This window comes from Alosa alosa, chromosome 8, assembly GCF_017589495.1.
Source record: "Alosa alosa isolate M-15738 ecotype Scorff River chromosome 8, AALO_Geno_1.1, whole genome shotgun sequence".
NCBI classification, from domain to species: Eukaryota; Metazoa; Chordata; class Actinopteri; order Clupeiformes; family Clupeidae; genus Alosa; species Alosa alosa.
In genome coordinates this window covers 30,685,124-30,711,118 of record NC_063196.1, presented here as the reverse complement: position 1 = coordinate 30,711,118, position 25,995 = coordinate 30,685,124, and the positions used below count along the sequence as shown (strand labels likewise).

General features: G+C 39.4%; 2 protein-coding genes across 4 annotated transcripts; both read right to left on the bottom strand.

Annotated features, from left to right (window-relative positions):
- Nucleotides 1–7,698: 7,698 nt before the first annotated feature.
- LOC125298845 lies at nucleotides 7,699–10,357 on the bottom strand. The gene is made up of 5 exons (XM_048249714.1): nucleotides 10,292–10,357; nucleotides 9,802–9,869; nucleotides 9,036–9,350; nucleotides 8,373–8,669; nucleotides 7,699–7,820 (listed from the first exon to the last, which is right to left on the bottom strand). The coding sequence occupies exons 2-5, from the start codon at nucleotides 9,857–9,859 to the stop codon at nucleotides 7,699–7,701; spliced, it is 792 nt and encodes a 263-aa protein (XP_048105671.1). The 5' UTR covers nucleotides 9,860–9,869; nucleotides 10,292–10,357.
- Nucleotides 10,358–19,967: 9,610 nt separating this feature from the next.
- On the bottom strand, nucleotides 19,968–25,910 carry rnaseh1 (ribonuclease H1). 3 transcript variants are annotated; one of them, XM_048250412.1, is made up of 9 exons: nucleotides 25,701–25,910; nucleotides 25,443–25,550; nucleotides 25,238–25,359; nucleotides 24,905–25,141; nucleotides 24,498–24,597; nucleotides 24,228–24,282; nucleotides 23,842–23,926; nucleotides 23,576–23,700; nucleotides 19,968–21,004 (listed from the first exon to the last, which is right to left on the bottom strand). In XM_048250412.1, exons 2-9 carry the CDS (start codon nucleotides 25,508–25,510, stop codon nucleotides 20,918–20,920), a joined length of 879 nt encoding a protein of 292 aa, XP_048106369.1. In that variant the 5' UTR covers nucleotides 25,511–25,550; nucleotides 25,701–25,910; the 3' UTR covers nucleotides 19,968–20,917. The 3 variants fall into 3 exon arrangements, with proteins under 3 accessions (XP_048106369.1, XP_048106367.1, XP_048106368.1); XM_048250410.1 differs by having other exon boundaries at nucleotides 25,443–25,910; XM_048250411.1 differs by having other exon boundaries at nucleotides 24,905–25,138; nucleotides 25,443–25,910.
- Nucleotides 25,911–25,995: the final 85 nt, after the last annotated feature.

Here is a 25,995-nt window from a genome sequence, read left to right as displayed (position 1 = left end):
ATGGAACAGGTATTCCACTAAGCCATGCTTTACTAAAACCTAGCAGTGTATAGGCTTTAGTCAGATTTTTCTGAATGGTAAATGACACCATTTTTGTGATGTGACAAAACTCAAAACAAATTTTTGGTTTACAGCAGTTAGGTGGACAAACTGCAGAAAATAAATATCCTGCCGTGTAGGTCTATATCTTTTGCCTTTATACTCAACACAATTATTATATATAAATAAATATCCTGCCGTGTAGGTCTATATCTTTTGCCTTTATACTCAACACAATTATTAGTTGATTTACCAGCTAAAGTGTTTAGCTGATTACATCAGGTGGATTAGAGCAAATATTTAGTAAGATTTAAATTGGACTTGGGCTGAAACAATGGGTGAATAATCAACAAGATTATAAACTCATAAAGAGCTGTTCAGAATTTACAGGTTTATTATTTTGCTAATTCAGATAACCAATATGCTTCTGTAAAATAAAAAATGCAGAACTTTTATTCCAAAAATACATTTTTTTTATTCTCACGAGTAGCCAAGGATTGGTCAAGGAGTTTTTCTGCCCCCTTGTGGCTGCCTAAGCAACTGAACATAGAGGGGCATCAGAACATTTCACCATGTTACTCGGAAGAAGAGATACTGAGGTGGCCATCTATCTGTTTCTCAGTGTGTAACCCAACATTAATATTACAGGTTAGTCTAGTCCACCAAATTGGCTTAATGTAGACTATACCAACAACCCATGACATCACTGGCTATACATAATGATTCCTTTGCAGATGAGATGTTTTCTTGTTTTCTATTTGGCAAAATTGTTAATATCATAGGCTAAATGGCATAAATGATGCATATAAAACACAAAACAAACTCATGCACCTGTCCTGAAAATGGTACACAAGGGATTGATGGTCTTTTGGGCCCCCACCGTTGACCAGCAGACATCATAGCAGAAGAGGGGCAGGTCTGGTGGCAAGTGTAGCAAAGAGTCGGTCAGTTCCCTCGTTCCCTGCGAAGCCTGCGTGGCCTGGGATGTTTTGCTGTGGAGAGGGGGAGAGAGAGAGATATGAGGATTACCTTTACCAAAATGAATCCTACAGACATCTTAACATAGCATAGGCATAACATAAGACACATCTCTATTTGGATAAGAATTATAATAGTCACTAACTTATACTTGAAAAGAATCAATTAATGGATGGTTGTGATGAAATACAGTGATGAATGTTCTAAGATTTGAGATCTGTCTGGTTTAAAAAAACTGTTCTAGATCCTTAATGTGAGCAGATCCTGTAATATGTAAAACAAAATGTCTTCATTGCGCATTTGTATTTCCCTTGTTATTCTTAACAAAGAAGAACTGAAACTGTGGCCTGGTCTACATTAAGTCCGATCCGTCTCAATCTTTTTGCGGATAGCCCCCGCATTACCATATTATATTGTATCCGATGATTCATACTTGGGTAACACTTTTGACAGCATCAACATTAGAGTGACATGACACTGTCATGAACACATGACACTGTCATGACACATGAAACCTAACCCTAATCCTAATCCTAACCTCTAACCCTAATCCTAACCCCAATCCTAACCATAACTCTAAACCTGACCCTAACCCTAAACCTAACCCTAATCCTAACCCTAACTTGTTATGACAAAAACTGAATGTCACTTAATAACAGAAGCGTTATGTCATAAACGTTTATGACTTGTTTATGACACGTTCATGACAGTCTCATGTCACTCATTTCTCGACACTGTCAAGTCATGACATATGAACCCTAACCCTAATCCTAACCTCTAACCCTAATCCTCACTTATTATGACAAAAACTGAATGTCACTTAATAACAGAAGCATTATGTCATAAATGTTTATGACTTGTTTATGACTCATTCATGACAGTGTCATGTCATTCTTCGATACTGTCAAGTAAAGTGTAACCCAAAAGGATATAAACCTTGAACATGAAAGTCCTTCATCTTAAAATAAACCCCACCCCACAGCAGTGACTTTGAGTTGAGAGTTGCTGTAACTTGGATACTTCATTAAATACTTAAAAATCATTAAATACTTAGATTCCATGAGATCACATGGCATTCATGTCTGAATGTTACATTCACATCTCTAAGAAAACATCCTCAGAGAAAGTTTGTGACTGTACCTAAAGATGCTGTGGATTTCCCTTCCATTGCTTTTTTCAATTCGTCAGATTCCATCGTAAATCCCGCGGACCCTTCGGTTGGATCTGGGGTAGGAGTTGCTAGATAGGGTCAAATTATGAAGAAGTTGCAATGTAATGTAAAAGATTCAGACATAAACCAAATGTAACATATTAAACATATAGTACTGCTGGATATTATCAGGACATGGTGAGCCCTCTTACAGTATGTCTAATGACACATACACACATTAGTGTGGTGTGGGAGTTAATTTACTTACTCCTTATTAGAACTCTTCTATGATTGTCTTTACTTTATCTTTTATGCGGCTGAGATAACATAACATTGTAAGTGATATGGTCATTCATTATGGTCTAAGTCTACTATGCGGTCTGGCTTGGCTAATTAGTCGTTAATGTTTACCTCTCTTGCAAAACATAAGTATTTGTGTAAAAGGTTGCTATGTTTCCCCAATTTCAGTGAAAGGTTTTTATTCTTTCTCTATGAAAAGGAGCATGTGTATTTGCCAGAGCTCCCTTTTGCTCCAGGTCTAAACTAAGGGATGGCGTAGTCGCTCTGTGTCCCTAAGGAGGGTGCCACAGATATTCACATAAAACACATCAAATTCACATTCACATCAACAGAGAATAAATACTTATAAAACTTGCATGATGAATTGAAAAAGCAAACGTTACTCATTTACCTAACATTGTGTACGTGGCTACAATTTTAAGCCATCCCCATCTGGTGGTCAGTTGGCACCTCCATGTCTTCTCCCTTTGGTAAAGGTGCGACTCTTTGAGTGTGGTGTGACAGGCAGATGGGTTTTGGATCTGGCGGTCAGCGGATTCTTGCAGTGGAAAGCCTTCCTCATCTATCCAGCTCAGATGAATCTTGTCAGTAGAAGAGCCTCTTTCACAGCCCTCATGGGTATGCAAGTGGCAGGAGAGAGTGACATCACCGTCCGTCCCATTGTTAGAGATTGATGGAGATGCAGAGACTGCGGAAGTATTGATGAAAGTTCAGGATCCAGTCCAACATTCAGCTTTAAAAGCCATTTCAGTGCCATTCTTTATAACGCTATCACACTGTTATCAATCACTACATGCCCAATATTTGCAAGCATTTTTAGGTCATTGGTTTTGGGCTGTGAAGAAAGATGAAATACCAGTTCTTATGTCTTCCTTGTATGGTGATACGTTGATGTCTTTATACAGTTACTGTCCAGAAGCATATTCATTTGTAACAACAACTACTCAGAGCTCCTTTAATTAACCATAATCCACAGTCAAGACTGGTGTGAATTTGGTGAATAATATAGTCTAGGCAACTAGTGAAAACAACCCGTAAAATGCCACTTACTGTCTAAGACGGAGAGATAAGTCTCTCCACCCCCTGGACCACAATAGTATTCTCCAGTATCTTCAGCGGTGACATTAGCAATGTTCAGTATGCAATCTTCATCAACGCTCATTTTCCCAGGTCTCTTTGTGATGATGTGTCTTCTGACTTCGCCAATTGACCACACAAAATCTGTTTCACCGGGTGGGCTGCTGGATATTATGACTGTCTTATGTTCAACTGTCATCAGCTCAACTGTTTCACCTTGTGGGCTGGTGTAGTTCCATACGAAGTTACCGCAGCCAGATATTAACATGTCCGTACATCGCAAGGACACATGCCCTCCAGCAGCTGCATAGATATATCTGTTCCAGAAGTAATGTCTATGTGGGAATATTACACCTTGAAAATGTAAAGAATAGTAAAGTCTATTTGTTAACAATACAAAAGGCCATTATTTGTTCAAGAAAACTACTAATTCTGAAGAGAATATCACCCCACAGGTGAAATAAACAATTGTAGGGTCACATGACCTCAACCGTGTAAACTTCACCAGCACCTGAGACTTACAAACTAGAGTACAGGGATTTTATCTTTCTACTAATTTTGTATTTAAAAAATGGCATGGTGTTGATGTCAACAGAGCAATATTTTGTAGTGTATATAATGTGAAACTTTGGCTAATGTGCATGTATATGTGTGTGTTTGTGTGTGTGTGTGTGTGTGTGTGTGTGTGTGTGACACTGTCATGACACATGAAACCTAACCCTAATCCCAACCCTAACCATAACTCTAAACCTGACCCTAACCCTAACTTGTTATGACAAAAACTGAATGTCACTTAATAACAGAAGCGTTATGTCATAAACGTTTATGACTTGTTTATGACACGTTCATGACAGTGTCATGTCACTCTTATGTCGACACTGTCAAGTAAATTGTAACCCATACTTGTATGTTAAGTGAATAACTTGACCATGTGGATGACTAAAGTCATTTTATCATGTAATGTACCACCCCCATTGCATACCATCCTGTCACATTTAGTATATTTGGTAACACTTTACTTGATGGGTGAGTTCATAACACATTCATAGCAGCTGTCATAAACTGCACATAAAGCACTCATGACTGTTTCATGAGACATGACTCAACATTCATACCAAACTTTTGCTACTCGGAATGTCCAATCATTCCAGGTTACACAAATACGGGTCAGCTGAATGTAGGCTAGTTTACCTCCCAGTGTTAAATTCAGTGATTATGAATACTTCACAACTTGTATAGTAAAGTGACATTCGATGTAGACTTCATAAGATATTCATGAAATATTTACAAAGGCTGGAGAGAAAAACGGCAATGCTGCTTTGCGATTGTTGGACTTTTATTTTGACAAGTTGTTGTCGTTCTGTCTTGCACATTCATGAAAGGTTTGGTATGAATGTTGAGTCATGTCTCATGAAACAGTCAGAATGCTTTATGTGCAGTTTATGACAGCTGCTATGAATGTGTTATCAACTCACCCATCAAGTAAAGTGTTACCACAATGGGTAACACTTTACTTGACAGTATCGACATAAGAATGACACTGTCATGAAACATGAACCCTAACCCTCACTTATTATGACAAAAACTGAATGTCACTTAATAACAGAAGCGTTATGTCATAAATGTTTATGACTTGTTTATGACACATTCATGACAGTATCATGTCATTCTTCGATACTGTCAAGTAAAGTGTAACCCAGAAGGATATATACCTTGAACATGAAAATCCTTCATCTTAAAATAAACCCCAACCCGCAGCAGTGACTTTGAGTTGAGAGTTGCTGTAACTTGGATACTTCATTAAATACTTAAAAATCATTAAATACTTAGATTCCATGAGATCACATGGCATTCATGTCTGAATGTTACATTCACATTTCTAAGAAAACATCCTCAGAGAAAGCCTCAGAGAAAGTTTGTGACTGTACCTAAAAATGCCGTGGATTTCTCTTCCCTTGCTTTTTCCAATTCGTCAGATTCCATCGTAAATCCCACGGACCCTTCGGTTGGATCTGGGGTAGGAGTTGCTAGATAGGGTCAAATTATGATAAAGTTGCAATGTAATGTAAAAGATTCAGACATAAACCAAATGTAACATATTAAACATATAGTACTGCTGGGTATTATCAGGACATGGTGAGCCCTCTTACAGTATGTCTAATGACACATACACACATTAGTGTGGTGTGGGAGTTAATTTACTTACTCCTTATTAGAACTCTTCTATGATTGTCTCTACTTTATCTTTTATGCGGCTGAGATAACACAACATTGTAACTTAAAAATCATTAAATACTTAGATTCCATGAGATCACATGGCATACATGTCTGAATGTTACATTCACATTTCTAAGAAAACATTAATTATTGTCTAAGTCTACTATGCGGTCTGGCTTGGCTATTTAGTCGTTAATTTTTACCTCATGTGTCATGTCACTCTTGTGTCGACACTGTCAAGTAAAGTGTAACCCATACTTGTATGTTAAGTGAATAACTTGACCATGTGGATAACTAAAGATATTTTATCATGTACCACCCCCATCGCATACCATCCTGTCACATTTAGTATATTTCAATCCATTATAATTTGATATGAAAAACAAAGGGTAACACGGTAACACTTTTACTTGACAGTATCGACATAAGAATGACACTGTCATGAAACATGAACCCTAACCCTCCCTCACTTATTATGACAAAACTGAATGTCACTTAATAACAGAAACGTTATGTCATAAATGTTTATGACTTGTTTATGACACATTCATGACAGTATCATGTCATTCTTCGATACTGTCAAGTAAAGTGTAACCCAAAAGGATATAAACCTTGAACATGAAAAATCCTTCATCTTAAAATAAACCCCAACCCACAGCAGTGACTTTGAGTTGAGAGTTGCTGTAACTTGGATACTTCATTAAATACTTAAAATCATTAAATACTTAGATTCCATGAGATCACATGGCATTCATGTCTGAATGTTACATTCACATTTCTAAGAAAACATCCTCAGAGAAAGCCTCAGAGAAAGTTTGTGACTGTACCTAAAAATGCCGTGGATTTCTCTTCCCTTTGATTTTTCCAATTCGTCAGATTCCATCAGAAATCCCAATGGACCCTTCGGTTGGATCTGGGGTAGGAGTTGCTAGATAGGGTCAAATTATGATAAAGTTGCAATGTAATGTAAAAGATTCAGACATAAACCAAATGTAACATATTAAACATATAGTACTGCTGGGTATTATCAGGACATGGTGAGCCCTCTTACAGTATGTCTAATGACACATACACACATTAGTGTGGTGTGGGAGTTAATTTACTTACTCCTTATTAGAACTCTTCTATGATTGTCTCTACTTTATATTTTTTATGCGGCTGAGATAACACAACATTGTAACTGAAATCATTAAATACTTAGATTCCATGAGATCACATGGCATACATGTCTGAATGTTACATTCACATTTCTAAAGAAAAACATTAATTATTGTCTAAGTCTACTATGCGGTCTGGCTTGGCTATTTAGTTGGTTAATTTTTTACCTCATGTGTCATGTCACTCTTGTGTAATGACACTGTCAAGTAAAGTGTAACCCATACTTGTATGTTAAGTGAATAACTTGACCATGTGGATAACTAAAGATATTTTATCATGTACCACCCCCATCGCATACCATCCTGTCACATTTAGTATATTTCAATCCATTATAATTTGATATGAAAAACAAAGGGTAACACGGTAACACTTTACTTGACAGTATCGACATAAGAGTGACACTGTCATGACACATGAACCCTAACCCTAATCCTAACCTCTAACCCTAACCCTCACTTATTATGACAAAAACTGAATGTCACTTAATAACAGAAACGTTATGTCATAAATGTTTATGACTTGTTTATGACACATTCATGACAGTGTCATGTCATTCTTTGATACTGTCAAGTAAAGTGTAACCCAAAAGGATATAAACCTTGAACAGGAAAGTCCTTCATCTTAAAATAAACCCCACCCCACAGCAGTGACTTTGAGTTGAGAGTTGCTGTAATTTGGATACTTCATTAAATACTTAAAAATCATTAAATACTTAGATTCCATGAGATCACATGGCATTCATGTCTGAATGTTACATTCACATCTCTAAGAAAACATCCTCAGAGAAAGTTTGTGACTGTACCTAAAGATGCTGTGGATTTCCCTTCCTTTGATTTTTTCAATTCGTCAGATTCCATCGTAAATCCCGCGGACCCTTCGGTTGGATCTGGGGTAGGAGTTGCTAGATAGGGTCAAATTATGAAGAAGTTGCAATGTAATGTAAAAGACATAAACCAAATGTAACATATTAAACATATAGTACTGCTTGCTGGGTATTATCAGGATATGGTGAGCCCTCTTACAGTATGTCTAATGACACATACACACATTAGTGTGGTGTGGGAGTTAATTTACTTACTCCTTATTAGAACTCTTCTATGATTGTCTTTACTTTATTTTTTATGCGGCTGAGATAACATAACATTGTAAGTGATATGGTCATTCATTATGGTCTAAGTCCACTATGCGGTCTGGCTTGGCTAATTAGTCGTTAATGTTTACCTCTCTTGCAAAACATAAGTATTTGTGTAAAAGGTTGCTATGTTTCCCCAATTTCATTGAAAGGCCTTTTGCTCCAGGTCTAAACTAAGGGGTGGCGTAGTCGCTCTGTGTCCCTAAGGAGGGTGCCACAGATATTCACATAAAACACATCAAATTCACATTCACATCAACAGAGAATAAATACTTATAAAACTTGCATGATGAATTGAAAAAGCAAACGTTACTCATTTACCTAACATTGTGTACGTGGCTACAATTTTAAGCCATCCCCATCTGGTGGTCAGTTGGCACCTCCATGTCTTCTCCCTTTGGTAAAGGTGCGACTCTTTGAGTGTGGTGTGACAGGCAGATGGGTTTTGGATCTGGCGGTCAGCAGATTCTTGCAGTGGAAAGCCTTCCTCATCTATCCAGCTCAGATGAATCTTGTCAGTAGAAGAGCCTCTTTCACAGCCCTCATGGGTATGCAAGTGGCAGGAGAGAGTGACATCACCGTCCGTCCCATTGTTAGAGATTGATGGAGATGCAGAGACTGCGGAAGTATTGATGAAAGAAGTTCAGGATCCAGTCCAACATTCAGCTTTAAAAGCCATTTCAGTGCCATTCTTTATAACGCTATCACACTGTTATCAATCACTACATGCCCAATATTTGCAAGCATTTTTTAAGTCATTGGTTTTGGGCTGTGAAGAAAGATGAAATACCAGTTCTTATGTCTTCCTTGTATGGTGATACGTTGATGTCTTTATACAGTTACTGTCCAGAAGCATATTCATTTGTAACAACAACTACTCAGAGCTCCTTTAATTAACCATAATCCACAGTCCAGACTGGTGTGAATTTGGTGAATTATATAGTCTAGGCAACTAGTGAAAACAACCCGTAAAATGCCACTTACTGTCTAAGACGGAGAGATAAGTCTCTCCACCCCCTGGACCACAATAGTATTCTCCAGTATCTTCAGCGGTGACATTAGCAATGTTCAGTGTGCAGTCTTCATCAACGCTCATTTTCCCAGCTCTCTTTGTGATGTCTGTTCTGACCTTCCCAACTGTCACCACCTCAACTGTTTCACCTTGTGGGCTGCTGTAGTTCCATACGGTGTCACGGCAACCAGGTATAAGCATGCCCGTACATGGCAAGGACACATGACCTCCAGCAGCTGCATAGATATATCTGTCCGAGAAGTAATGTCCATGTAGGCCTAGTACACCTTGAAAATGTAAAGAATAGTAAAGTCTATTTGTTAACATCTATTTGTTTGCATTTTGTAGAGAATATCACCCCACAGGTGAAATAAACAATTGTAGGGTCACATGACCTCAACCGTGTAAACTTCGTTTTTCTTTTGTGTTTGTTCACCAGCACCTGAGACTTACAAACTAGAGTTCAGGGATTTTATCTTTCTACTAATTTTGTATTTAAAAAATGGCATGGTGTTGATGTCAACAGAGCAATATTTTGTATATATAATGTGAAACTTTGGCTAATGTGCATGTATGTGTGTATATATTACAGTATGTGTGTGTGTGAGTGTGTATATGTGACTGTGTGTGTGTGTGTGTGTGTGTGTGTGTGTGTGTGTGTGCATATGTGTGTGTATATGTGTGTGTTTGGATAGTCATGCCCCACATGTGCTCTTTTTTTAAGTCAGTGGCTCTTACCCGTGAAGAGGAGAGTGGTGATGCAGAAAATCTGTGATGTTTTTTTGTCCACAACCATGACAGCGTTGCTGCATATTAAACACACAATACATCCTTGAATTCTCTTCAACACCCAACTCCTCATACATCCATTTAAAGAGAACTTGCTATAGAGCTACACCAATGTAAATAATGAAATAGATTTGTAGTGCATGCATACAATGGAAAAGTATTTTATTGACAGTTATCTAAGAAAGAGTAACAACACAATACCTTTGTATAAGAGTACCAACACAATACCTTTACAACCGACAGTGATTTGTAGTGACTTTCAGCACGAGTCAATAACAGATCAAACAAATGAATGTAAAAAATAAAAACTGCATTAAATATTCATTATAGCATTACATTTATGTACAACAGACATGCACATACACTCACAAACACATACACACACACACAAACTTCAATTTGGCTGTACACATTGAAAGTAAAAAATCTTAGACACTACCTGTAGAGAGGTTTCTTTGGCTGCAGTGGTGGTGCTAATACGATAGTGTACAGAACCCCTGCTGTCCCTGCTAAATCTGCAGCATGTGGCATCATGACTGACATATATGTTACTTTTTTTCAAGGGTGTTCCTCTTTCTGAAAACATAGTTTTTCTTCCTCTTTCAAGATAAGATATGTCACCCCCAAAAAAAACGAAACTACTGTAGATGTACTGAACATAATGCATGCTTTCCCCAGGACCGCTCCATTCCCCACTCATGCAACGTCTGGTAAACTGCTCATTACACTTCCCAAGTTCTCTACTCCTGCAATTCTTTGTACTGTAAGCCTTACATCTTCTCCCCTTGATTAATCAATCATTGTCTAGCAACACAATCATTTTGTGTCTGTAGAAACGTATGCGCACTGTTTCACTAAGACAACTCTGCAACAACAGATGAAATATACTTCGGTGACGCCCAAATGCACGTTTGTAACTGCAGTGCACACTGCTGTCATTATGCTGCGGTCATATCACTGTGCTGTATGTTGTATGTTAGGAGAGATAGAGAGAGAGGGAGTGTGTGTGTGTGTCTAGAAACTTGTGTACAAGACCAGTGTGTGAGTTTGTGTGTGTGTCTGTAGATTTGAATGTACATGTCTGTGTATGTGTGTACGTACATCTGTCAACATGTGTTTGTGTATGTATGTTCACGTGCACACATCCACAAGCTGGGATCATTGGGATCCAACTATTGAATATTGAAATGTGACACTTGCAGCACCCCAGAATTTCAGAGAATTTAGAATACATCTAATGACTATCTATGGGCTCTATCTTGGTGATCTTAAACTCAGCGCAAAGCGTACTCCTATCTTACACTCAATTCTTTTTGCCATGAGTGTCTCTTTTATTGAACAATGCGCTCAGGGGTGTGGCAATTAACAACCTAAGGTGTGGTGTGGCGCATTATTTAAAAATCGCTATCTTACACTATCTAAAAAGCATTAAGCCACTGACCAAGAAAAACCTGGTCTATAGCGAAAGATGCATATGAAGCAAAGCTGACCTACTGTCACAAGATGTAAGCAGCAACTAACTCCTCTGCAGAATAAATGTCCTCAGGTTTTTATTCAGTCATTCGAACATTATTGGGGTAGTAATTAACGGTGTATAACGGTTTTGACGTTAACTAACACCATGGTGAAGTTAGTTTCACTTTGCCAATGAGTTCAAATAATAGAGTGCAGATGCGTGTAGGCTATAGCCTACTCTGCTAGGTTTTAGTAAAGCATGGTTTAGTGGAATATCTGTTCCATACTGTCTCGTGTGCAAGCAGATTCCTTCAAATGCACCACTGACTATTAAAATACTGATGCGCTGTTCAAAGTTGTGCTGCTTGCTGTTAAAAGAATGACAGATGTTATTCTCGTTGGTTTAAATGACGTTACGACTAAAACAGACCCATGACTGATTAAGGAAGATAGCAACCGCCTTGTTGCGCCAGGCGCCCGACATTTGATAATGTTTGAGAACAAAACCATGTCTAATGTTGACTGGACAAACCCCTAAGCTATTAGCCACTAGTGACCATGTGTTTAAGATCGCCAAGATAGGGTCCTTTGCAGTGATTCAGCAAGTCAAATAAGTAACTTTACTTGTACAAAGTATTAACTTCTGAACCTTATCACAATATTGGCACAGTCCTTGACTCCATGTCCCTGATCCTGATTTCAGGATTGATGATTTGTCTGCTGAACCATCCGAACTCGCGCCTCAAACCTCACATCTGGCTGGCGCTTATACTAACGTAATGATGTAGGCAGTGTGTGCAATGTTATGTTAAACATTAACATTGATTCAGTCTACTGGCGTGATCTGAATAATTACAAGCATGTTGTCTGAATTCATATTTGTGTGATCTTCCATGTTCTCACTTTAATAAGACATCTTTAACGAGACATCTGCAAAATGCCTTGGCCAGAACCTTATTTAGGGGGCCTTGTCATGGAAAAGATTGGGAAACCAAGTAACAATCTTGTAATGTGCAACTGTCTGATTTAAGAAACAGTGTTTCTTATACTTTTCTAAGACACACTGATCTTTTGAATAGTTCCTGTAATGGGTAAAACAAAATGTCTCGAAAGCACAAAGCACTCGCTTGTCATTCTTATTAAAGAGGAACCAAAACTGACTCATACTTGTGGTCATCAAAAAATAGCAGGGAGACAAAACCACATGTATGCTTACTAGGACTAGATGTTAGACTCCCCTGATGAATCAGCACAAATGCTGCTGGAGGTGTCCTCTTTGGTGGTTGGATAGGGAGATTACCGCATGGTGCCTCCAATACGATACATCATCAGTTGTTCACTCTGGTCTCATTGGGTGTTTCTGCCTTTTGTCATAGGCCTTTTTTCAGCCTTTTTTTCTATGTTTTCTACATAAACATAGAAAACATAGAAACCATAACCCTCACACCTACTTACAACAACTTTATTTCCATTAGGGTCATTCCACGTCAGTTCAACCAGGGCAGAGGGCCTTAACACCTTGTGGGAATATACAAAGATTTTTTTATATTGTTTCCTTCACTCCCCATGATCCCTTCTTTTTAAAGATACTAATTTGACTTGTCTTATGCAAATCTTTCTTTATTTTCCACCCTGAACATGGGCAAAATGCACCATTTTAGTTACCACAGTGCCACCTGTGGTTGTATAGAGTAACCTGTGGTAACTCTATACAAAACATATGGTAACACTTTACTTGACGGGCGAGTTCATTCACATTCATAGCAGCTGTCATAAACTGCACATAAAGCATTCAGTTTCATGAGACATTCATACCAAACCTTTCATGAATGTGGAAGACAGAACGACAACAACTTTTAATTCAATCAACCATTAATTTAATCTCTCTAGCCTTTGTAAATATTTCATGAATATCTTATGAAGTCGAATGTCACTTTACTATACAAGTTGTGAAGTATTTGTAATCAATAAATTTTGCACTGGGAGGTAAACTAGCCAAGGCCTACATTCAGCTGACCCGTACTGTATTTGTGTAACCTGGAACGGTTGGACATTCCCAGTAACAAAAGATGAGAAATCTGCAAAGGTTACATCATAAAACAAATACATTTTTATGTAGCAAAAATTATTTGTGTAACCAGCAGGGTGTCTTTATGCACACTAACCAGAGAATCTACACTTTACCAATCTGTATGCAGGCTGCCCAATGAAGGAACAGTATTGGAGCTGATGTTATAAGAAAATATACTTTTATTAACAGAACAGACACAAATAACAAATTTTGGCACCAGGGCAACAAACAATGTTCTGCATAAATTACAGCACACAATCTCGAAGAATGAATGAATACACCACAACACTTCACACTATATGGACAGTGCACACATATACACTGATGAGGTTACACTGGGTTTCAGACACCACACTCCAATAGACGCCGCAAACGAATTACTGTTTATATAGGGAATATTGCACACTGCCCTAAGCCAAGACAACATGAGAACAAATACAGAGACACATTAAACAGACACACACACAGAGACAAACGGATATTATAGACGGTAAAACTATGACAGGCTGGCCTCCACTGATGGCGCAGCACAAGACAGTCGTGACGCAGACAGGCTAAATTCAGTCACATAGGTTACACAACGCACACAAGTAGGCCTAAACAATGAAACAGTTCCAAGCTCAGGAAAAACAGTGGCTGGCTGAACCGACGAAGGCAGTCCTCCTGCAATCAAAAGCATCGATACAATCTAATGCTTTGCCAGGTTAAATAGTGACGTAAGCTATAGATATTCACGCCAAAATTGAGGCATACCTCAACTGGATGAAACTGCAGTCTGGTTACCGTGAGCTGCAGATGCTCTAGTCGCTTACTATGGAAACAATGGCATATAGGAGGAAAGTCAGATGTCTGATTTTAAAAGCAACAATTTGTATTGCTACGTAAACACAGCAAATTAACTTACATTCTTAAAACCAGTGTGGAAGAGATACAAGCTGTATGCCTAAAGGTCATGACCTTGACCTTTTACAGTAATGGCAATGTCATAATTGGGTTTACCACACCTTAAAACATAGGAATCAATGTCTCATTTGTTATTTGTTATACCGTTTTTAGATTTTCAGCTATGTCAGTGTTCTGCTTAATTTATACGCATTATTTTCTCAAACGCCATGTCTGATACAAGACTGAAAATCACCCCCTCCAAATCAGATAATATGGGTAAATGATACATTTTCTGAATCCTTAGGGTCATGCCAGTATTTCAGTGTTTGGAGTTTGTTTCTCTGATGCTCCCTGGTGCCACAGGATTAAAAGACAAAAGATGACTTAGGCGGAAATGGCAGGAAAATGTGTGTGATTAAAAGTTTGAAGAGCTCCAGGGTTGGCTGTACTTATCCAAAATGTTCACAAAAGGATTTAAATGAAAGCTCAGAGTCTCCCCTTTAAAATGATACCAAACATAACAAAATAAAATATTCCAATATGTCCAATATAGATTTTCAGCTATGTCAGTGTACTGCTTGAGTTATATGCATTATTTTCTCAACCTTAGTTTACATTATGTGTGATAACTCAAAACAGCTACTCTTGTCAGATGGCCATAATACATCATTGAAAAGCTGAGATTCCAGGCTTTCAGAAAAGGTATGGTAGCCTTTGCCACTTTTTCAGTAACGGTTTCCATATTTTGAGGCCTTGGCTCACGGACTACACTGCATGTCTTCAGATATGAACTGCTGCACTAAGTCACTGCAGTTCATATCTCAAGACATGCCTGTACGAATACTGTGATGTAAAGGTTTAAAGCTTACTTCATTTGCTGAATCACCGTAGTAGTCTTGAGATGCACACCAAATTCTGTTAAAATTCTGTCCACAGGGGGCGCTGCAAGTGACACATTTCAAAAGGTTGGACCCTGATGATCACTGCTTGTGAATGTGTGCACACCTGGCCTTGCACACACGTTTGTATAGACACACACACACACACACACACACACACACACACTCTCCCTCTCTCTAATTGTACAGCACAGTGATGCATAATATTTACTGCATAATGACAAAAGTGTGCAGTGCAGATACAGACGTGCATTTGGATGTCAAAGTATATTTTGTCTCAGTGAAGCAGTGCACACAAGTTTGTACAGACACAAAATTATTGTGTTGCTAAAAGAAGGTGCTAAAAGAAGAATCGCAGGAATAGGGGTTAAATAGAACTTGGGAACTGAAAGAGGAAGAACAAATATGTTTTCAGAAGGAGGAACACCCTCACATGTAACATGTGTTATATATATATATGTTATTTCACAATGAAATATTTGTATCAGTTATTATGCAACGCTCTGCAGATTTAGCAAGAGCATCAGCATCACCACTGCCAGCGAAACCTCTCTACCGAGTGCCTAAGATTGTTTGGTTACACTTTACTTGACAGTATTGACATAAGAGTGACATAACACCATCATTAACATGTCATAAATGTTTATGACATAACACTTCTGTTATTAAGTGACATTCGGTTTTTGTCATAACAAGTTAGGGTTAGGACTATGTGTCATGACAGTGTCATTTGTTCATGACAGTGTCATGTCATTCTTATGTTGATACTGTTAAATGAAGTGTTACCTTGTTTGTTTTCTTTCAAAGTATACAGTGAAATTGAAGTTGGGGTGTCTGTGTGTGTGTGTGCTGTTACGAAGAGCGAGGCCTAGGCGCAGCATCCAAAGCTAAGCTTCGTTGTCTAGGAAGGTATAATTATATTCTTAGCAGAGGTTTTGTGAATGCAGTTTGAGATTTGGGGTTTGTGTTTACAGTTTTGAGAAAAGAGTGGAAGGTTTCAAAAAATGTGTTTTAGAAATTGTGAAAAACTAACTAAAAGACTGGTTGCAGTTCACTATCTGGCCACAGTTTAACATTGTTTTAGATGGGACGATAGGGGGCGGTATTGAGTTCTGTCAGCACAAATCCATTGTCATGATGACCAGAGTGAGGAGGAGGGCTGATAATATGAGCTCAACTTCAAATTTATGGAAACACATAGTGTTTAAAGTTTTAAAGATATGTTTTCCGTTAAATATCTCTATTCCTGGAAAAAAAGAATTCTCTGAAGAATGTTTAAATGTGTCCCATGTAGGGGCATGTCGTGTTCTTTATTAGCCTAATTATTAGGACCGCCACGCAGCGAAGCAGCTGTCATATAGGTTTAGTCAGATTTTTTTTTTCTTTTTCGCATGCCCAAATGTCCGTCAAGGATTCCTGGAACACTGAAAGACCGGGGTACATGAAACTTGTGGGCATGTAACCCCACATGGATAGCATGGAACCATCGTTTTTCGTTTTGATCTGTAGCCCCCCCACTGGACTGGACCCCCCGAATGGAGGGTAGGGCAGACACAGTTTTCTGTGAATATCTCGAGAACCGTAGGGTTTAGGAGGACCATTTTTTTGTATGTTGATCTCAAGGGGCCATGTCAACCCATTCCATAACTACTCATTTCATGTATAGTGCCACCTAGTTAAAACACAAAAAAGTAAAAATAAAGTGTTGTAATCGCAGGTATCTGTGACCTAACATAGTCAAAACTGCACGAAATTGGAAGTGTAGGATCATTATGACACCCTCTGTATGCACGCCAAGTTTCGTGGAATTCCGTTCATGGGGGGCCACACAATAAATTAATTTATGTTACTATACACCAACTGGCCTGTAGGTGGCCAGAGACAGTTTTCTGTGAATATCTCGAGAACCGTAGGGCCTAGGAGGTCCACCTTTTTTATGTATGTTGGTCTTAACCCTCTATACCCCGTAGCGGCCGTCGACGGCCGTTCTGTATTCTCCTGTAACGGCCGCGGCCGGCCGCAATTCTTAAAGAGACATCTGCTACAGTATAACCTTCATACATGAAATAATACAGCGTTAGTGGATAAATAAACACCAGACTTTTATTTTGACACACATAAATGGCTAGGTCGCTATTGACTTTTCTCCGGTATTTTTGAGTTTAGCCTGTTGACTGACCGGCTGAGGACTTACGGTGCCTCTGGAGTTATGGCTTCTAACAAGCGTCCGCGTCTTTTCTCATTAGATGAGATGGTATTGATGTGCATCCACCATGTTTTGATGTAAGTGACGATCATATTGATGTGAAAAAATTGACAAAATAAAAACATGAAAGTGTAATAAATTTAACGTTAGCATCCTCCCGTTTGTCATGACTGACTTAGCTGCCTCTCTGGCATAAAAAAAATTTGTATGGCTGTCACTGTGAAGAAGTCAGTTTGAGTTTAGCTAGCACCAGCAAAATATAGGCATAATTCAATGATGGGTCATGGCCTAATTAACAATAAAGTTTATGATAAACCCATGCCAGGTTTATTTGCAGTTATATCACATTAACATTACCCCTTTCTGGCATGTACAGTAAAGCTAACATTATCGTTATCCCACTTACAGATAGTTATTGCAAACTACTACTTATGTATGTCTCTCTAAATGAGTTTTTTGTTGACTAATAACCAAAGCGGGAACCACCCGTTGTGTTTTCTGCTTATGGATGTCAGGAAAATGTATTTGTATACAAGTAGGCCAATGTCTCGTCATCTTCGTGATTACAAAAAAGCCTGCTAATTTGCTACCTTCACTGATGTAACGTTAACGTTAGTCTGAGACTCGTAATGTTAGCACAGGATAGGTTGAAGGTTAGTGAACGAGTGCAACAGGTTCATTATCATCAACTGATCAAGTTTAGATAAATTATATAACATGATGTGCATATAAAACAAAACGTAAATCCATGTCAGGATTAACAGTCCCTGTTGTTGGTGACATGCTTATCAAATGAGTCACGATTTCATACGCTATGCTTCATGGCCTACGTTAGTTCATATCCTCATCATTTTTTAGCTGTAAGGCTCACTGTCCAGCTAAATCCCAAATAAGTGCAAGATATGCCAGTCTATTTCAATGAAATCAGTACTCATATAGTATCGTGTTTCCCAGCTTCTAATACAGAAATATGTGAACCATATTTTTATAACTTTTGTTAGTTCCACTGGGGTATAGGGGCATGTCAACCAATCCCATTACCACTTATTTCATGTATAGCGCCACCTAGCAAAAAATTAGGTGTTTTCATCAAAATATCTCTGGCTGACATGGTCAAAACGGCACGAAATTAAAAGTGTAAAATCATTATGACAACCTCCGAATGCATGCAGAGTTTTGTGTACTTTCGTTCATGGGGGGCCTTACAATAAAATAATTTATGTGTACATTCAGTGACGTACACCAACAAGGATTCCCGGGACACTGAAAGACCGGGGTACACAAAACTTGGTGGGCATGTAACCCCACATGGATAGCATGGAACTGTCGTTTTTCGTTTTGATCTGTAACCCCCCCGCTGGACTGGACCCCCCAAAAGGAGGGTAGGGCAGACACAGTTCTCTGTGAATATCTTGAGAACTGTAGGGCCTAGGATGACCAATTTTTTCCGTATGTTTGCCTCCAGGGGTCATGTTAACCCATTTCATGTGCACAAACAGATACACATGCACACACATACATTCACAGTAATCATACGTATGACACATACTCACACAGTAGACATATGTACGCATGCATGCACAGGCACATACGCAGGCACACACACAAGCACGCACACACACACATAACATAAACATGTACACATGCACACAATTGATAGATAGATAGATAGATAGATAGATAGATACTTTATTGATCCTCAAGGGGAAATTCAAGGGTCTCGGTAGCATACAGACATAACACCCAACATGCACTTACAGCAGTAATGGTAAACATATAATTAAACTCCACTGTACAATAAAGACAGTAGAAGATAAGACAGATAAGACAATTCAAGAATTTCTCAGAATTATGAACAGGCAAGATGGAGGTGGGCTTGTATAAAATTAATTTTACATGTGAAATCTATGAACTAATCATGTTTTGGTACTTGTTGTCTAGCAGATACCAGTGAGAATTGAGTGTGGATAATGCAATTTAGTGAGACAGTTAGAATCATATGCCTTTCAGCGTGATTTCTTTTTGTGGAAAAAATGTGCTGGACTGGGCGGCGGGCATATTTTGTACCGCTCTGCAGTACATCTAGTTCATTCATATTGATGAATATAACTTTTTCTCAAGACATATAATTGCTCCATATGATTTCTTCAAGGATTTGGATTGCTTCAGATACTAGAATTAGTCACAGCATCACCAAATATGCAATACATTTCAATTTAATGGTCCACGACTTAAGCTAAGCAATGATTGTACAACTTGATTTGATATGTGCAACTGCCTGATATTTCTCTTCATCGGATGTTCTTCTTCATGTTGATATACCCAAATATCAAGCATGATACTGATGCATGCAAAGGCCAAATCATACTGCTATATACAGGTTGATTCATGTAATAACCTCTGAAGCGCTTGAGAACATACTACCACCATTGCTGGTGTGTCTTACTGCTTCCCAGGACCACCTTAGTATCTTTACCTCTGTGTGAACATAGCTGCAGCCTAGTCAGTGCTTAACTACAATGCCTGATAAATTTGATTTTTTTCAATTACCACAACATATAAGCAATAGAGTTTGAATAAAAAAACATAACTGCCTTGAAAACTGACAACAAATAACTTTATTCAACAATCAAAAAGACTAAACAATAGCTAACAAAAGCAGTTTTTCTTTTGTTAAAAACCAAAGATAGCGTAAGAATAGTGTGTGTATTTAAATAATTACATTGCCTCTAAGTGCATCAGTACAACTCCTCCCCTACTTATGTTGGCTATGAATTTAACAGAGGCTGCAGAGGAATCCAGGGGGGCAGGACTGGGTACTGAGTTCTGGGCTGTATTCCAACTAGGTGGTTAAGAGGCAGATCTGGGTAAGTTAACCCAGAGAAAGTGGTAAACCTCCTAATAGAAGAGCACTTTGGCTTTGTTTAGTTTGGAGACTGACGCCTCGGGGCTGCTCCGTTATCAGGTTTACAACTTCCTCTGGGTTATCTTACCAAGGTTTGCCACTAAACCACCTGGAATCATGGCCTGAACTGAGCCCCAGCAGAGCTCTCCCAGCCCTGAATAAGGCAGGACACCTCATACAAGAGAACTTCATTGATGAACTCATGGTCCATGAATTATGTTCACTTCACTTAATACGGCAGTGAGAGGATGATGGGCTACATTTCAAATGCTTTAGAACAAGCAGATCTCACCAGATCAACATAATAGCTATTCTTACAATTTCAGAAGGTATTGGGATGGGTGCAAAACAAACATAGTATAGCATGTATTTTTACAACTTCCCATTTTGAAGGTGCACATCTGAAGGTGGACATTGCATAGGCACTCATACCTCTCTGCACGACCCGCTGGTGCACACCAGGCAGAGAAAGCGTCTGCACAGGAGTGGGGTGCAGAGGAGAAACTCAGTGATGGTCAACTGGCCAGTTGGGTCTTTGGAACCTGGGGATGGTCCTCCTCGTCTAAAGCAAGACATCATAGCGGAGGAGGGGCAGGTCTGGTGGCAGGCGGAAGTGTAAGAGGAGCGAAGGCCTCTTTCACGGGCTACTCCAGAGTTTTGGCAGCGCCTAGCCTGGAGAGTCGGTCAGCTTCCTCGTTCCCTGCGAAGCCTGCGTGGCCTGGGATGTGTTGCTGTGGAGAGGGGGACAAAGACATCTCAAGCACAGGCATACCATCAGACACATCTCTATTTGGATAGGAATGATAATAGTCTCTAATTTACCCTTGAATGGAATAATGCAATGAACTTAAAATTAAATACAAAACTGAAGACTGTTCTAAGATTGGGGATGTGGATCCATGATGTGTAACAACCACTATGTAATAATAATTAACTGTCTGGTTTTTAACCGACAACATTCATTGATCCTGCTGATCATGAGTAGGAGTTCTGCTGTTCATCAGTGAAGATGGGCAATGGACTATAGACCCTTTCAAGAGAGTTCCATTAACAGCGTCATAGTTGGCCCCACAAGACTTCCGTTTTAAAGGTCCAGTATGTAGGAAATAATGGAAAATAAACTGTAACCATTCCAAAAATGATCACCATATGTTGTCAGAGAGTAAGGAAACACGATGAATTGAAGTAATAGCTTATTTGACAACATTACTCTAACCCGTAAAACCCCGTAAAACCCATGAAAAAAATGAGTTACGGGGCGGAATCTCTTGGAATTTTCGTTATATTTTGAACGATTAATTCTAGAATAGCGTATTAATAATGGGCTAGCGCATCCTCCTATTTGTGTTGCCAAATTAGAAAAGGCCAACTGTCAACAGCTGTCAGTTGTAGTCATGAACGCCTACGAGAGGCAGGCAAATTTCCAAAATTAAAACAATAAACAAATTAAGTGGACATCGGAGGAGCTTCCTGAGATGGTGACGTCTTCGTCAAACGAAGAATATCAAGTCTGACGCAGAGCTGGCCATATTTCTCCACGACAGGTAGCCTAGGCTAAACTTCATCTGCATCGCTAACTTCAGCTAAATATGTTGCGTTGGTTAGAGAGGTATTTTTTGTTTTCACTGTTTCCGTAATGTGTTGCTGGGTCATGGTTGTAGAAACGTTAAATCAGCTGCAGGTCAACTAACGTTAGCTAAGTCTTCATTACATCTGGCAACCCAGAAGAGGCTCGCGTCTGGTGGTCTTGAGAACATTCACCAGTGTTTTGATTTTGGCCTACAGAACGTTCGGTAACAATCCTACAAATCGCACCTTTAACATTCCATATGTTATCTTAATGCAGAGGAAGTAGATTGGGGCCCAAATAGAACGTTCAAGCATTGTTTTTGTTTTTATTGTTGAAAGGGTCTATACGCCACAGAAGGGCCTTCAGCCAGCACATACTGTATATTTCCAGTGAAGCATCAGTCTAAAGCATTGGTTCCCAAAGACTGGGTCGCGACCCACGGGTGGGTCACAGGAGATTTTATTTGGGTCGCCAGCACAATTTATGTTGTGTAATAGACCTAGCTTATACCATTTAACCAGGAAAACTATCAGTTTTCTATTAGGATATAGTTTGTTTACCACAGTCACGGCCCCCTGTGCAATTTTGCACTTAGAATAGCTCTGAAACTGGGGAGCGAACACATCGCAGAGGGGAGAGCGTGGACATCTCACTCGCAAAATGAAACATTTCTGTGGGGCGCCTGCCATGGACCTCACAGTTGCAAAATGCAAGGGACATGAATCAGCACAAACATTAACAGACAGCTGCTTCCGTTGACCGATTAAAATCTAGTTACCATACTGTCAACTAAAGCAGTGTACCGTGTCCATGTACCGGACATGGCTATTCAATTTGCGTCATAGGCTGTAGATAGTTTCGATTGCAGATGCACTCTTTAAAGTTAATAGCAACCTCCTCACATTCCTTATTATTTCGGATTTTAAAACGCACAACAGAGCATTACAGTATATTAGGCTACAATTTAAATGGACATTTTAAAAGCTATTATTTCCTCTCGTTTTCCACCTCACAAACTCTACTAGGCTCCAGTAAAGGCACATTATCATTCTTACAACATAGCTTGTCACAACATCAATACACAGCCTTAGTATAAGGCCTACAAACAAGCAAACGTTTAACTCCAGAGAAAAATGTGGATTCAACTTTCCAAAGAAACCTCCAGAAATAGGCTACAATATAACGACTTGAGTTATTTGCTATGTTTACATCGGAATTGACGGTGTTATGGATCCATTTGTCTGCAACGCAACGTAGCCTACAACATCTCTCTTTAGAAATACAGGAACAGCTTACTATGCTGAAGAGTGGTGTGAGGGGGGGGTCATAGAAAAGTTTGAGAACCTGTGGCCTAAAACAAGATTGGTAGTTGCATGTTAGATCTGAAGTGAAATGGGTCCTGATGGTCTGTCATTTTTAAAAAGTGGGTCCCCAGAAAAAACACTGGTCTAAAGGCAACTTCTATCAATCTGCCTCTTTTGTTTTCACTCGGAACACTGGATATCTTGTTTGTGCCCAACAGGGCAACTCTATCATTTGAGACACACATACATCCTTCAGCATCTTAACATGCTCATTTACTAGGTGCAACACCCAACCAGGTCTGTGTAAACAGGTACACCAACTAGAACAATAGCCACTACACCACAGGAGACAGTCCATCTGTAATGTACGGGTTGACAGCAGGGCACAGCTCACACTGGCATAAGGAACATTAAACTGGGGCACATACCCACACCACCTGCAACTCTTGGTTCAGTGCATCCAGACGCTCAAAGTCCTCCTGGTTGGTGATTTTGCCACCTCCCTTTAACCTCCAGCCGTTTAGCTTCCACTTTTTCACCCAACTGGTGACCCCTAAGATAAAACACAAAAGGTAAATGCCATTTTTCTAGCTCCAACAGGGTTCAGAATTGATCATTTAATATTCCTGAATTCTCTCTGTCTCTCTCGCTCTATATATATATATATATATATATATCTAGATGCAAGGAGTACCATTGATAGTGAACTTGCTGTCGGTGTACAGCACCAGCTTCTTGATTTTCAGGTCTCGGGCCTGTTCCAGAGCCTTACAGGCAGCCTGCAGAGGAAACGGTGAGGGAAGAAGGTGTGAAATGGCAACTAGCCACTTTAAAGTCAACTTTTATGAGACAAAAAACAATTCAACAATTCAAAACTACAACTGGAAAAAACAGAAATGTTGAGGCAGCATGCTTATTGGGTTATTTTCTGTCTCCCTAATTCTCAATCATGTGACTACAAAATGTTGATTCCGTTGTTTAACATGTTCATGTTAATCAATGTGTTCCTTTCAATCCTCTGTACTATAGGTGCAGGTGTAAATGTACAAAAGCGACTGGATCTGGAAAATGAAAGCAAACCTGAAGCTCTGCTCTCTGGTTGGTCTGCCTGCCGCCCAGTCTGTCTGCAACATTTCTGCAACACATTTTCAAATTCCACACTTCACACAACATGTAAAATGACCCTGGCTAAAAAGAAATAGCCAAACACTAGGATGGCAAGGCACATCACACTGCTCTGTTTCCTGCCCCGACACTGTTAATGAAGCAGTGACTACACTGACCGGAAAATCACTACAATTTCTGAAGGCTGAAGTGAGTCAGATTATGGTTGATTGAGGAAACACTTACAAGGGATGGTTGGGTCCCCAGTACACCCCGATTCCTGCACGAGCTCCAGGCCTCCCATTGCCTTCGCAACAGCCATCTGTGTAGACGACCACGGCATCACCTACACAATAAAAAGAAAATAATCAAGGAGAAGTTAAAGGATTTGTTTCTACTTATAACAAAAGTCAAGCAACAATATTAAATATATTGTCTTATATTTCACATTTCAGAGACAGAAAAAGACTGAGGTAGAATATGGCGATCCATTAGTGGCTTAAATATTTCGTTTTGCACACTGTTTATGTCCACTGAACATATGACTAATTTGTCTATGTCTATGCAATATGCACTTCATGAAATTAAATATTTCTGGCATATATGGAACATCATACTTAAAGGGGTTTGTGTGGTGCTTCATTGTCCTATACCCATGTAGGTGAAGTCAGTCTTTTCAGCAGGTGCTGGGCTAACGTTCTGGGGCTTGTCTTCTGCCACCTTCACCCGTTTAACAGCACACCCATCCACTTCATCCCCCTCTACTTTCTTCTCCTCCTCTTCATTCACATTCCCCAGTTTCCTCTTTAGGCCTCCCATCACAGCTGCCATCGTGGCCTCATAGCTGGGGGCTCTTTTAGGGAGCTCAATGTCACAGCTGCTGGTTTCTGCTGGAATTCAACATTTAAAATTATTGCCAGAGTTAAATTATTGGGTTTCCTGTAGACAATCAGTGAACATGTCATGTAGACAGAGTGAAATTGCACCTTCTTTAACGGACGAGCATTTTGTTGGTTGGCTCCTCACAAACTCCCAGGCATCCTTTTCTGAGCCAAACTTCTTATAACTTGCGCATGGAAACTTGTCGACTTGACTCTTGCATTCATCCCTGCAGGGTAATTTTAACGTTACACGTGTTCTTTTACGTTGATGGGGATGTAAACTACGGAAAGCAAAAGAACTGTGACCCACCAAGTATTGTATACGCCAGGCTGAAGTCCTTTCCTCACGGCGTAGAAGAATGTCCCTTTCTTGCCCATTTCCTCTGCACCACTGCACAAACCCCTAACGTTACACAACCTGCTTAAACACAGTCTAGTCACTCTCCACATCAAGCCGCACAACTAATTTACACGAACATTTTTAAAATGCATGACATGCGTTGATAATCGAGGCGTTTTACCCTCTCCAATCACAAATGTTTGCTAGCTATCTCTACACTATCATTACCTTAGAAGGCTAGCATCAAGACTCTTTAACAGGAGTTGCAAATAACGTTACTTTTATCTAATGAAACTGAACTGTATCTGGGCTTGTACTGACGCGGATTTGAGTTAGAAGGATTTATTGAATCAATTAAACAAACATATTTCTGGCTACTCAAAGCTAAGCGTTCCACCTCGCGTTCCATGTGATTTCAAGTTCAACTGGTCCTGTTCACATCCGTATTTACGCTCCTTCATGGTGAAGCCAAAAGTAGCGAGCCCTCTACTGGTTTGGGGGATGAACATTTTCTACTTGAATT